This window comes from Lepisma saccharinum, chromosome 7, assembly GCF_977018435.1.
Source record: "Lepisma saccharinum chromosome 7, izLepSacc3.1, whole genome shotgun sequence".
Classification (NCBI taxonomy): Eukaryota; Metazoa; Arthropoda; class Insecta; order Zygentoma; family Lepismatidae; genus Lepisma; species Lepisma saccharinum.
In genome coordinates, this window is record NC_139235.1 from 43,286,752 (window position 1) to 43,302,307 (window position 15,556).

General features: G+C 34.6%; 1 protein-coding gene across 10 annotated transcripts in view; it reads left to right on the plus strand.

The window, feature by feature from the left end:
• The window catches only part of Ufd4 (ubiquitin fusion-degradation 4-like), a 219,528-nt gene that overhangs the window by 86,578 nt on the left and 117,394 nt on the right, over nucleotides 1–15,556 (plus strand). For 7 of the 10 annotated variants that reach the window (XM_083125212.1, XM_083125216.1, XM_083125220.1 and 4 more), the window contains exons 7-11: nucleotides 1,137–1,252; nucleotides 3,468–3,526; nucleotides 6,385–6,599; nucleotides 11,158–11,274; nucleotides 11,773–11,955. In XM_083125212.1, the coding sequence (XP_082981338.1) occupies nucleotides 1,137–1,252; nucleotides 3,468–3,526; nucleotides 6,385–6,599; nucleotides 11,158–11,274; nucleotides 11,773–11,955 (690 nt within the window). The remainder of the gene's footprint in view (nucleotides 1–1,136; nucleotides 1,253–3,467; nucleotides 3,527–6,384; nucleotides 6,600–11,157; nucleotides 11,275–11,772; nucleotides 11,956–15,556) is intronic. The other 3 variants (XM_083125213.1, XM_083125215.1, XM_083125219.1) reach the window with 2 other exon arrangements.

A 15,556-nucleotide genomic window follows, 5' to 3' on the forward strand; every position in this document is an offset into this window, starting at 1 on the left:
TCAATGGATGCATGAGGAACATCTGTAGAATTGACAGAACACACACTGGGCTCATCAACAGCACTTTCCTCACTTTTTCCTGATTACATTTCTGTATAAAAAGAACTGATTTTTAATTCTCAACAATTCGATGTGAATCGCATGCTTTTGATATGTGGCGAATGCCGACAGTAACAAGGAACGGCGTTCCTGGATTGCAGCCAAGCTGGTGTTGACTTTCAAAAGTAAGCAGCAGGCTACACGTTCTTTCCGCAATCGCCGACCTGGCTCAGCACAGTACTGTACATTCGAAACAACAATGTTGGTAATTAAAACAACAAATTAGTAAACTAGTTCCGAGTCCTGCTAGCCTATCTCTTAAGAAATACTTTAACTTTTATTTACAACTACATTAAGTCATTCCATTTGTGTGTCTGGAGAAGAAAAGAGGCAATCTAAGAATTAGGTATTCCTTATAAATTTAAAAGAAACAATCTTGCTGTGCCGCTCTAGGCCCGGGCCTATGAGGCCTATTGGGAAATCCGAGCCTGGATGTCCTACGAGGAAATAAGTACGAGTGAGAACATGAATCTTTCTGCGTAGTCACATACAAGCAGAATAAAAAATGAAGATTTTTCAATGATTTGTAGTGTTAAAATGATGAATTGAAGAGAAAAATTCTTTGTAGATATCTATCTATATCTCTCCTCTCTCTCACTCTCTCTCACTCTCACTCTCTCACTCTCACCCTCTCTCTCCCCCCACTCTCTCTCTCCTCTACTCTGTGTGTCCATGTGTGTGAGAGAGAGGGGTGGGGGTGAGTGTGTGTGTGTGAGAGAGAGAGGTGTGGGGGTGAGTGTGTGAGAGTGAGTTATCATGCTTCTCACATTTTTCTCATGATATTTTGGCTGTCATCAGGTGAATCAAAATTGATGAGATTTTTGAGATGTGGGAAGTATGAAGACAAATTTGTATGTTCGAATAGCTTTGCCTATATAACAAAGTGTGACCACAGGATAATGAATAACATTGTATCATGTTGCATTTGTTTATTGAAATGCTGCTGCTCTAGAACGTAATCATTTTGTTGCTAATGGAAAGTTGAATTAATTTGATTTGTTTACTGTCCCTAATATATAACTTCTTTTGCATTGCAGTAACTCCAAATGTTACAACCACCACAAGCACACCGGAAACAAAATCATCAGCTTCAGTGTCAACTATCATTAGTTTGCTGTCAACTCTCTGTCGAGGATCACCAAGCATCACTCATGTATGTATACATCAAGTGAGAATAGTTTAAAAACTTACTTAAAGTGTGATTAATGCCTTGTATCAATGCAGTCTGTAATAATAATTATATTAAATCACAGGGCTTTATTTTGTTATCACTTTTGTACTCATTATTCCACTGTTTGTCATTGTTAGTTGAGTCTATCCTTATTCACAACTCATTTCATAATCATTTGAAACTAGTGATGAACCCAAACTGACACAAATGCTTGTAAATTCCAAGACAAACTTGTAAGCATTCCACTGCATTTATATCTATAAATTTGCCAGTTGTGTTCTAAAATATTCAACAAATTACTCTGAAATCATTATATCTATTTTTCACATAAACATAATTTTCAGGCCATGTAAAATATGCAAACTCCGGATAAGTATCAGTCGGTAACAGTGAATAAATTCAAACCAGTACTTTCTGAAACTGAAACATTACCATAAGTATCTGTTGGTATTAGTGAATAAATTCAAGCCAGTACTTTCTGAAACTGATACAGATACATTACCATAAGTATCTGTTGGTATTAGTGAATAAATTCCAACCAGTACTTTCTGAAACTGATACAGATACATTACCAACTACCATAAGTATCTGTTGGTATTAGTGAATAAACTCCACATTTCCAACCAGTACTTTCTGAAACTGATACCAATACATCACCACAAGCCCTAATTGAGATAGTTGAAATATTTTGTAGACAAGATAGTTAAAATATTTTGTAGACAAGATAGTTGAAATATTTTGTAGACAAGTGATATGCTGGTACTAAAATAACACACTGTGATAAGTTAAAAACATTTTATTGTATTATGCTTTGAGTGACAGATACATGGTTTGTTAATACTATTGCAATATTTAGGTGCAAAGGTTAAGTAATCCAATACTTATGAGGTATTATTGGTTAAATGCAAATGCACACACTTACTCACGTTATGTTGCAGTTATCAGCGATGCCACTGACACAAGCATGCACCAATGAAATTAGAGTCAATACCTTAGCAGGTATGCAGTAAGTGATTGAGTGAATTGGGTTATTTTATGTCACTTTTCTGCCATTTCTGGCTAATCATTTTGATGGGGAGGAGTGATGACATGAAGAAGTGATTAACGAAGAGCAGTTTGATGTGAGAGTTCTGTCCTGAACAGAAGATTTTTATCTTTTTTTAAAATGTAATTACATCTTCAATACAAATAGAACACTGATGCACATGTGTGCATCCAGTGTTCCCAGCAAGATGTCTGGATGGGAGAAGCTTTTATTCTTTTTTGCAAAACAACCATTTTCATAATGAAATAAACTTATGATGAAAATTCTTCACTTTATAACAACATTGTCTCTGGCATAATTATAAATGGCTGGTGACATTGGTGGTCAGTGTGGTAATTTTATCTTTTGGACAATAAGTGCAGCTCACTGACTTTATCTATCAGTGTGATACATGACAATCATTTTATCAATGTGTGTGCAAACCCCTAATTTTATAGTCTATTTTTTGGTTCTTTGTCTTTAGGTGCAGTGTTGCTAATGACATGCTAATTTTTTTATACCTAATTGCTAGTTGCTAATGACTTGTTGTTCTTTTAATGTATATATCATATAATTTTTTCAATGTTTAAATTTTGCCTTCCTGTACCAGTGGTAGCCTTGTAATCAAGGGGTCCCAGGTTTGATACCCGGTGGAGGCACATAGTGGTTTGGATCCCACTTTAAACTGTAGGTCCTGTCCCGATTAGCCTTACGTTGCATAAAGTGGACTTAAAACAACAACTCAATCAATGAATCAGTGTTTAAATTTAAAATAAAATAAAATTGCTTCACATATTTATCACAGAATATATCCAAATTGCAAAGTGATTATTATTATTATTATTAATGACAAGACTATATTTGTGCATTCATGTGCACACAATTTTTGGTTACTTTTTCGTAAGCAGAACAAGTACGTTTACTGTGTATTCAATTTCAATATTTTATCACACATTTTTCTTTGGGCTATAGAGAAATTCATTTCGGGCCTGTTATGAAAGAAAAATAATGTCATTAAAATTGTGTATACACTTAAATTCATACATTCAAAGAATTCATATTGTATATGCCAAAAGCTGATTTTGTACAATGTAGCTTTAATCCTCCTTACTTTGATATATATATGTAATGCTATGATCTTTACGTGGCTTTGATTTGTTTTTCTTATTACAGGATCTTTTGAGATCGGAACTTCCAGATGCTATAGAGAAAGCTCTTAAAGGCGATGAAAGGTAATTGCTTGAATAAATCAAACTATATTGTTAGTGTATCGTATGAATCCTTAAGTATTTTAAAGTAATTTATATCTTCATGTTTTTAACATGAAATTTGATACAAGTTTGCAAAGATAATTGGCTAACAAATACATGTTTCATAATACCAGTTCAGATATTTTACTAATTGTCACTTTAGATCGAATCTTAGTATATATAAATGTTCGAACGTTAATATGTATAACAGGAATCTTACCACATTAGTTTTATTTTTTATAGTTAGTTATTTACTAGAGACTGGATGTTAGGCACTAAAAAATTCCAAAATAGGATGATAAAAAGGCACTAAAATCTAGAAAAGAGGCACTTGCATAGGCACTAAATCATGCTACCAAATGAAATACATCGTTGAATCATGTTCTATTTCATTAGGATAAGACACCTGAGTAGACATGTGGATTTAAACTACATATAACGTACATGTATACATAAGATGATTGTTCGATCTTTTGCATCAATTTATTGTGAATCTTTGTCTGAAGACGACCCTGTTAGAGGGTGAAAACATTACATTTAGAATGTATTTTTATACAATAAATTTTCCCTTCGTCAGCGTTTGAGTGTTTTGGAAACAAGGCTTAACAGTGTTACCTTTCATATAACGGATCCGAATCTAAAGAAAATAACACTGCACGACATTCTGATTAGAGCACTATATCACTGTCATGCTCTTGGTAGTCATTAAGAAGTAGTCACATGATAACAAGATACTTCAAATTTTGAATGAAAGTGATCGACAGCTTAAGGAAGGGATAGAGGTGTTGATGGCACCACTTGTTTTATCTTAAGTACGAGCTTGACCATGTACAATAGAATCCACAAATTTGGAAAAACACATCCTTCCAGAAAGATGTTTTAGGTTGTAACGTAAGCAAAAGAATGAAGAAATCTACTACAGTTATTTATAATTTTCTTGTTGCAATTTTTTGTGGGTGTTTTCTTAATATTTTATCAGAAGAATTTTTAGTGAAAATAGTTTTTTGTTTATTAATACCTTGTAGAGGATGAAACAAATACTTATATTGGCTTACCAAGTTTACCTTTCTAAACTTGTTTATGTGTGAGATTCTAAGTGAGAGTTTTCATCTAAAATAGAGTGAACTTGCTCAAGTACGTACCTTAATTCTCCTAATGATCTGGTCTGGAAAATGTTGGTTCTTGGACTTGAAAATCTGGAGACTCAGGGAATTTTGTATTTATGAAATTGTAGACATCCTGTATGAGTCTGCTACAATTTCTAATATATGTTGAAATGTATTTAATATTTCAAGCCATTTTGTTTTTCAGTTGTATCTGTCCCCTTACTACTTTGCACTTGATTTGCTTGATTTCTAGGTATTCCTTGGTATGGCGAAAACAAAACATGTTCGCTTACTCAATCAAAATATTATGTTATTGTTTGACAAGTTTTGACAGTGATTTTTCACTAGCTTTAAATCTTACTTCAACAGTATCCATAGTCTGTTTTCAGTTAGTGTTGGGAAAGGGGAAAATGACTCTGGATAATGTCTGTAAGGTTTCTAATTAATATACAGTGGAACCCCAATTTTAAGTTCCCAGAATTTAAATTTTCCTGCATTATACAGGGTATACACAAATGAGTGGTGCAGTTATAAATTTCAATAAAAAAATTATTTTTCAACTTACGTGGTTCCAGCAAACACTGTTAGAGGTGGAAACTGTCTAAGCTTTTGATATGCGAGTTAAAATTACAACCTTTTTGATGGCTGATTCCAAATGTGCCCTCCATTTTTCTCTTATCACGTAAGGATTTTTCCACCAAAAAATCACTTTCTCCCTTGACTCCCTCGTTCCCCGGATCTTACGCCATGTGATTTCTTTCTACGGGGGTTTATTAAAGATGGGGTTTATGCACAACCAATGCCACCTTTCATCCAGCAACTTCGTGATCAGATAATGCACGCAGTGCAGGACATGTTACACCATGTCTGGAACAAGTTTGATTACCGTGTCGATGTGTGTCGTGTGACCAGGGGAACCCACATTGAAGAATTGTGATTTTAACCCACATATCAAAAACTGGGACAGTTTCCGCCTCTTAACAGTGTTTGCTGCAACCACGTAAGTTGAATTATTTTTTTATTGACGTTTATAATCGCACCATTCATTTGTGTGTACCATGTACATTCAATCTTGTTGGTTCCAACATAGCAAAATGCTGTAAAATTTTCCTCAATTTTACATTTTCCCACATTTTAAGATTTTTCTGCTTGGTCCCCTGAAAAACATAAAATCGAGGCTCAACTGTATTATCATTATATTGATGCACCTTGTACGTTAATGAGTATACTATTTGTGCAAATTTCACTTTTAACAATCACATTTAAGATTTTTCCATGTGTTCATTTTATGTTATGCTTTTGAACTCAAAACGTAGTCAGTATATGAATACAAATTTTGACCTTTTATTCACCACAGCAGGTACCACCACTATTCATAAATTTTAAATCTGCACACTTCTGGATTTCATAAAGATTTCATGTTGAGAGTAAATCCTTAATTGTGTGTGTGTCGTTGTTTTCCATTTTAATCTTATATATGAAATGAATAGGTACACTATTTTCAGTCTGTCTGTTTTCCACAGTGTAATGTCACTAATCGAAATAAACACGTCAATAAGCAGAGGACAGGACAATATCTGCTTCACATCAACAAAATTCCATATTTTAAAACAACACTGGAAGTAGAATATGAAAGAATGAAAATAGTGATGGTCAATTTACCTATTGTTACCTTTGTCATTGACTGTACGTGTGCCGAAACATGTTTTTTGATGCCTTTGTGTCTTATTGTAGGTGTTCTCTGGACTCTATGAGGCTAGTAGATCTGCTCCTGGTCTTGCTATTTGAAGGCCGAAAAGCCTTGTCCCGTTCAGGAGTTGGAGCGAGCAGTGGGCAGCTTCCGAGGCTAAGGCGAATGGACAGTGCAGGGGAGAAAACGCACCGTCAGCTGATTGACTGCATCAGAAGCAAGGACACGGATGCACTCATTGAAGCAATTGACACAGGTGGCAAGTAGCAGTCAATAAGAGTAGTGTTTGGTGTTAGTTCTCAGACACAGTAATTTGGGTGCTTATATAAGTTGTGGCATTTGGTTAAGCATAAGAATTTAACCTGTCTGTGCGATTTATTTAAATCACTCTTTTTGTCTGGGTAATAGGTATTCAAGAACAAAACACTTAGGGGGCTATACTCGAGAAGTCCTACTATAGTTCCATGTGTTTTTATCAGTAAAATTACCAATAATTTTATCATCATATGTTCTATAAATGGTAGGAATTGGCCAATATGAAATTTTGGTTGTTACTGATAATGTACTCTGGATTACTTCCTGCTTTAATCCCTCAAATCTCTCCTTTCACCTCACCCTGGGTGCCAAGCGAGCAGATTATATTTGCGCCGGAATTACGAAAGGGGGGTTTCACTTAACAATTTATATTTTTTAGTCCCTGGTTGATTACACGTGTACATAAAGTGAATAAACAACTGGTTTAAAATGGACAGTATCGTAGTTCTTAGAGTTGACTCTTAAATCAGAGTATTACCAGTAGGATTATATTGGTTTATTATACATTGTTATATATATACATATTTACATATCGTTTCCATGTGTGTGTTGCATAGACCAAATGAACAAAACTCTAAATCATCATAATTGCGCACCAATGGCTTACACCATCGGCACTTTCTTTACCGCAGAGTTAGCAAAACTATCTGCAGGCCTATCCTCAGCTTAAATGATATTCCGTTCATTACAAATGCGTTTCCTTATGCCTTTACTCTTTCTTTTGGGCATCAATTATTCAATACGGAAATATCCAAATATTCAAGGCTTTTCTAAAAGCGGACTTGGGACAGCAACAGGGTTTGGCTTACACCAAATGCTACATTGTTATGTTAAGTCTAGCCACCAAAAGTGGACTAAACTTGAGGAGACGTTCCTCGTCGTCGAATCGATGGGGAAACACTGTTTTTTTTGCTAAAGCCCATTGGCCTTTTTTATAGTCAGGGTAAATGTCCGTGGACCCCATAGCGTTGGAAAAATTCCACTGCAACGGTCTTTTGAAAGACATCTCCACCACTGGGGTGAGAAAACAGGGGAATCTAATATCCAGTAAAGCACAATCCAATAAGCACATACACTTACATCCAGTAATAACGTAAAAGTACACTCATGGAAACATATTACTTAACCCTACACCTTGTAGCTGGCCAGCAATTAATTGATACAATATACAAAAAACAGTAATGGTCAATCCGACCATTACAAAGGTAACTGCAGTGCAAAAGCAGTTGCATATTTAGACATGTACTTTTTTAAATAGTAGGGCTTGGAGATTTATCTACAAAAATTATTATAACTGAATGGCAAAATTTTGAACAAAATTACAAGATATTTATAGGTTTAACGGATCTGTAAAATCATAAGTAATTTTACCGATAAACCAATACATACAGAGTACTGATTAATCGGTCTCATCCCTAATAAATAGCTTATGTAACTTCTAGAAAGTAATGGAGCTTTTCACAGTGGAGTGTTTCTCATAGTGAATACACTCATTTATTTCTATTGGTTTTAAAGTGAGTGGCATGGAATTGGCTTTAAGACCGCTCGTAGTATGCTCCTTTGGTGTAAAAGTTTCCTGTGGGAGTTGTAGTTGTCATTGAACATTTCATAATTTTTAGGGTGTGTGTATACATGTGCATACACTCATGGAAACATATATGAGGAGAAATAGATAATATAATATGAACTACAGGAATTTTTATTATTATTAGTAGTAGTAGTAGTATTGTATCTATAATATTATTATTATAATTACGCCAAGTATTGTATTGACATCAGTACACATGATGTAATGAGACAAGAAGAAAAAGTAATGCTTTGATTTTGCTTCATAGACAGGTTAATTTCTTATTTTTTGAACTTTTTGTGTGTCACTCAAGTGCTTTCTTGGCTAACTCATTTGGTGGGTTAATTGCTTGAAGTTAATTAGGACTGAGTTGATACAGTGAGGTGCTTTAATTCCATTAATGCATCTCTTACAGGTTCCTACCAACAATACTTGAATATTTAAGAAAATAAAATAATTTGTAATGGTTTGGCACATACATTATAAAAAAATATAATTTGAAGAAAGTATTTTTGCATTTTTCGTACCTTGAATGTGGAACCTGTAATCCAGTAAGATATCCATAGCATTGGTTATTCACAGTTACTGATGCATATGATACTAGTATATGACTGCACAGTAGTGTCACTTCAGTCCTGAATATTAATTGTAGAATGATCTTAATAAGTAGTATAGTAGAAATACCTTATTGTATTGTTTTTGTTTGCTGAATTTGAATCCAAAATGTAATCTTGTTTTTCTACATAAATTTAAGCTTTCTTATGTGCCACAAATATGTGTGCAATCAGTCTTATGATTAATGTTTAACTGCAGACATGTAAGAACCTTGATATGAAGAAAACTTGAGTAGTAATTGGTAATATGTGGACAAAATTACAAATACATTTTACACTAAATTTATTAATCAGTAATGATCACTTACCAAATAAAGTAGATACTTTTAGATTGGCTGACTTCGTGATCATTTGCATGAAAGAGTCAGTGAAACTTAATTACAAAATTGAAGAGATTTGTTTCTGGTTTATGATTGTTGCAAACATTCTTTTGAGAAATGTTTTGGGAGAACACAACACTCCCTTTATCGAACTACAAATAAATGCCTGATGAAGGGAGCATGTGTTTAATTGCTTGTAACAACTATAAACCAGAAGGTGAATTCTGAAATGGAAACAATACATACATACAAGATGAATTGTTCTTAGTGTTACATTTACAATGGAACTTTGATTTTATATTCTCAACTTTTACATTGTTTCACTTGTGCATTACACCTTTCCTTTCCCAATAAATAAAAAATATATAAAATTTTCCTTGATTATACAGTCTTTCACATTATCTATTCTTTAACCACAATCACCTGAAAATTGTAAAATCAAGGTTCAACTGCATTCTGAAGGTAAGAAAAACAACCTGTTGAGTATAATAATGTTACCTCTGATACCTATTTCCTCAACTTGAGACTCATGCGAATACATCAGAAGTTTATTACCATCACTATGACTACTGGAAAATCAAAATTATGACACAAAAACACAGTTGAACAGTGCACAGTGTTTGCTGCATTTAAGTTCAGGACCTCCCTGATGGCATAGTGGTAACATTGTTGCCTTAATCAAAGGGTCCCGGGTTCGATATCCGGTGGAGGCACATAGTGGTTTAGATCCTACTTTAAACTGTAGATCCAGTCCTGATTAGCCTTCTGTGCATAAAATAGACTTAAGACAAAGAAAAAACTCAAACTTAAATTTAAAAGTGCAAGAATAATATATTACTGATCCGAGAGCAAGAACACAAAAGTAAACACAGTGTACATAAAGGTAAACAGAACTTTAGAAGTTCTGACATTGTACCAATTCCCACAGCATTGTCAAGGACAACGTAAAGTTAAAATCATGTATGGGGAGCAGGAGTATAATGGTCATCAGTGGAAGCAAGCCTCACAGTTGATGACCAGAAGTCGTGATGTTGCCGAATATTCCTCCTGTCTTTTTGTTATATATGACTTATAGTCACACCAAGAAGAGAGATTGTCTGCTACCTCTCTCACCACAGATAAAAATGTACCTTTACTTGTGTCCAAGTGCCCCCATGTTTCTCCATTCGTTCATTATGAAAAAATTATCTACAGTAAGCTGTAAATGGTTTTCCCCTTCGCATTGAATAAAAAGGTGGTGGTGATGTGTCACACATTGTGTCAACACGGGGACACAATTACATGGCAAGTAGCTGATTGCATAATTCACTCTGCTCGTTTAGCACTTACGAACTTCAACTACTCTGCCACCTTCCTTAATATACTTTTCCAGTTTTCCCTTTGCTCCAATCAAGAAACAAGCCGTATCCAGCAAAAAAGCATGTGAGGATTCAATGATGTGTTTGGAAAAAACAATGTTTTTTTTGTTAATGTACCTTAAATTGTTTTTAATTTTCCCCTTCATTGCAGTCCAGACTATTGACCAAAATATTTCCTATTGCATCCACATTTGATACGGTATAGGCCAGTATTTTATAGCCACTATTTTATAGAAAGTCAGAAAATTATTATTATTTTTTTTTTTTTTTGTAGTTGGGAGTTGTAGTCATGTTGTTTTGCAAAGTCCATAGGCTAGGCTATCTTGAGCCTTGTTTCTTTATGAAGCTATTGTTTTTTCTCAGAAACTGTTTCCATAAAGGGCACTCGTACCTATTTAGTTTTTCTTCCCCCTTGTTTTTAACTGACCCATGTTTTTATCTCATTTTTATCCTTGACAATACCAACTTCCCGCTGGCAAAATGCCGGAACTTAAAAAAAAAAAAATTGTGTACAGTCTGTTTCCTCTTGTGCTTTGGTCTGACAAGTAAGATGAACATGTTCTGCTCAGCACATGGTGTTAGAAGCTATTTTGTGTCTCTGTGTGTGTATTAATTTTACATAAAAATGTAACTTTATTTCCAGGCATTGAAGTTAATTTTATGGACGATGTTGGACAAACACTATTAAACTGGGCTTCGGCATTTGGCACCCAAGAAATGGTAGAGTTCCTATGTGAAAGAGGTGCGGATGTTAATAAAGGTATATATGGAGTGTGTGGAGTGTGATGTGGGAAAAATTAATGTGTAATTGTAACTGTTATTGTATTACCTTTTCTGTTTAGTACCAGAAGTATTTACATGTAGCAGATAAAGGCATGTGTTTTGTTTATGTAATACGTGTCCACTAAAAAAAAAAAGTTATTTTTCAATGATAGCTGACTTTTTTTTTATTTTTGCTTTAGTGCATGACTTTTTCCAAAAATATAAATTTAATGTAGCTGTCTGTATTTTGCTGAATTTATTAGTTTCTTTTTTTATTTTTTCTGAGAATACGCACTACTAACATGCAGTATGGTTCAGTTATTGTTTGTTTAGTTTTAGTTATAAAGCTTGCTTTGTAAAACATGTAATAGCAAGACTCATATAATGGACAGCACAAGTAGATTTTCAAAGCTGAAAAAAAAATAATAAATAGGTGATCACCAGGGTGAAAACTTTTGTGTATTATATTGTTGACTGGATGTACACTTGTACGCAGGCCAAAGGTCCTCCTCCCTCCACTATGCAGCCTGTTTTGGTCGGCCTGCCATTGCCAAAGTTCTTCTACGTCACGGCGCCAACCCAGATTTACGTGATGAAGATGGAAAGACTCCACTGGATAAAGCTCGTGAACGAAATGATGAGGGGCACCGTGAAGTTGCAGCCATTTTGCAGTCTCCAGGTACATGTTGCCAAGATGAAGTTATGTTTTTTTAAGTGTGTTTTTTTTAGAACACTTGACATTTTTATTTTATACTGTATATATTTTTTATCATACATGCAGAACTATATATTTTTTAAGGGCCTGCATTTTCATGTGGTATGTTAGCAAATCTAATACTCTCAAGCAAGTGAGTTAGATTTTTTTTATTTAGAGGATTTTTTTTTCTCATGTAACTGTGGTGTGCTTTCTGCTCTCTACGTGCGTGGAAACATCGTTTTTACACTATAATAACATTACTTTTGAATGATTGCATGACTCGTTTGGAAATCCTGAGTTTTCTTTTGTTTACCGTCATTGCCTTATTTGCTTAGTTTAACAATGGAGCTTATTTTTAATCAAGTGTTGATGTTTGCTGCATGATACGTAATTGGTATGCTTTGCATGAGGCATTTTACTAAATAATTGGTTTACAATTTTAATTTTGTGAATACATCCCCCTTTATCGTGAGAGGTGTCTGAAACCTGTGTGTGCAAGAAATGGTAAAACTTAACATTCCGTTATTTTCATCTTTACAACATTTCAAGGTTTTCTTGACAAGTTTAATAAATTGCAAAATTCTACAATAACTATACCGGACAGGAAGCGCTATAATATTCAAATCTTTCATTGTTCCAGTGTGCTTGTAGATATTTTTAAAGAGTATTGTCCTCAAAATATTTAACACTATTGATATGGAAAGAAAGCAGCATTCTGCATTAGCATGCAAAGTGACAAAAATTGGGTTGTGTAATTATCATATGCATGGATAACTGCACACACACTCATTTATGAGAATCTTGCTACAGAATATTGCAGGATCAAGTTTCAGCTTAGGCATGATTTAAAATTGCTTATAATTGTACCGATTTTATATTTCTACAAATAGAATATGTAAGTTAGTGCAAGATTTTGCCAGTCACTAATTTTTAATGGACACAGTGAACCCCTGATTTTACAGTTCAGATCGTATATTTTTGTGCATTTACTTGCAATAGAGCAAAATGCTATTAAATCTCCCCAACTTTTACATTTTCCTGCATTTTAAGTTTTTTTACCTTCGTTTCCTCAAAAATGTTAAATGTAGGTCCCACTGTGTAAAGATGTAATTTACATATCCTGCTTTGCAAAATAATAATAATAATAATAATAATAATCTGTGGCATAAATAAATATCTGTGGCTGTATAACATACAGCCTGTAAGGGCCAGTGCCTACCTACCAACTGCCGGCCTCACTCCCTCCAGAGTTGGGAGATCATCCAACATGGTCAGCACGACAAACCCCCAGCCGTTGTAGGTTGTGTACGACTGGGTTACGCTACTCATTCGTAGCTTCCCCAATTTTCCACGATGGTGGGTGACTACCGGTCCCGCACACAGGCTGAAATCTCAGGAGAAAAGTTGTTACCCTTCGCATGGGAGACTCGAACCTGCATGCGTCCTATAGCCAGAGCTCAAAGCTTGCACCTTAGACGGTACAGCCAAGGTGTTGGACATTTTGCAAAATAAATTTATGAATATCAGTACTGACGTTAGAGTAGGAGCAGGTCCTACCAGTACTTGGGCCACCCCTGGTTTATGGAAGAAAAATAACTATCACCAAAAACCATATTATGCATCAACTTTTGAACTTCTGAAATTTTTTTGTGTAGCCTTCCCTTTCCACCTTTTCCCCCTTCCTCCCAGCCTCCATCCTGATTTTTTTTTCCAGGCTGTCACCACCACTGCTTAATATGCACTTACTTTTTCTAAGGGCAAATCTATTACAGTAACGTAGTTAGCTGGGGATGAATGGACCATTCACTTGTCACAGAACGTTTGTAATTTTGTATCGATAGGACCACATATTATTTCTCTTGTAGTCTATGGTTTTTACAAGCATAAAAACACAGATTTTCGTTGTGACGTTTCAGGAGAACACATGCTCACTTCATCAGACATTTATTTTTAGTATGATTAAATATACAGTTATAACAATGGCTAAAAAAAATTTTAACAAAAGAAAATCAGTTTTAGACTACAAGAGAAAAAAATCAGGACCACATATTTATGGCAAATAAAATAACAAAATTTCGATGTAAAAACTGGGCACATTTTCAGTATCAAAAGTGGTATCTCACATGGCATTTCTGTGTTAAAGTGATGGATACAATTCTAAATTTCATTTGAGAAACTATACTTATCACTGAAATTAAACACACCTTTCTAACAGCATGTTTAAATGTAATTATCAAAATATTAAGTTATTCCTGTATAAAGGTGTCCATTTTTTCCTCACAATGATTAGCACAAATAATCAGTTTTCTGTGATTATGCCGAACTCAGGATAATTCAGAGTTCAGAAATACATGTTTGAGATCATTTTGCATTTCATTTTGTATGACAAAACATGGTAGAAAAACATACCTCACATGTTTCAAAAATATGAAAAATGAACATTACTGCATGTTATTTCACATTTCGTGTTTCAGTCAAAAACTAAATACGCATGCATCCCGCTATGTATCAGGTTGATAAATTTTATTTCTACCTATTCCTGCACATATGCTGTAGTTTGGTAGGGTGTGTGGTGATCATGTGAGAGATTCAGGTTTTATTCCCAGGGTGGATGATGTTAGACATAAGTTTTTGCCCTTGCATAGCGGCCTGGGCTTACCAAGCTTGTAAGCAATGAGTGCGTAAGGGCACACCCAGTGGGCCTGGGAGGGTAAAGGTAGTCTGCTTGTGATGCTTATAACATCACAACCACTGTGGCAACGATTGAGAATGTGTGGAGCAATGTGTCCACACCACTTATGTGCTGTCATGGCACAGTGCAATGCACAGGTTTCATCTAATTGTAACTCATTCTCATTGGTGTCATTAGCCAAAAGTGGCAGAAAAGCAACATTAAATAAGGAATATTTATATTGGCTCATACTGATTGAATACAGATTATTCTGTCTCATTCCCACTTAGGCCAGCAGCACACTGGATCAGACACGATGCAACAAATCATTTTTGTTGCAAACCGACTTGGGGAAGGTTTAACATGGGGCTCTTATGGGCAGCCACACACCAGAGGAAACATTTGACTCTAGTCATATTGCGACAGTTTGTGAATGTCTGGGGAATTTGGTATTGCAATTGCAAATTAAACGTGATTGTTAGAGGCACATATTTTTGGTAAATAAAAAGGCAAAATTTCGGTACAAAACTGGAGTCAATTTTGGGTTCAAAAGTGGTAAATAAAATAAAATTTCGGTGTTAAAGAGGTGAAAGATTTGATGAAAAGTAATATATAAAAATACATTTTGGTTGTAAAATTGTGAATATAATCCTAAATTTGATTTAAAAACTACACTTATTACACAAAATTAACATTTCACTTGTAATAGCACATTTATGTAGTTATCAGAGTATTAAGTTTATTTCTGTGTAAAGGAGTCCATTTTTGCTTCTCCAATATTAAGAACAGAATTAATCAATTTTCTGTGAATTGCATAACTCGCAGGATAATTCAGACATCAGAAGGTGTCGAGTCTGTAAATAAACCCTAAATTTCATATTTTAGGAGTTAATTTCACATTTTGCAGTTCAT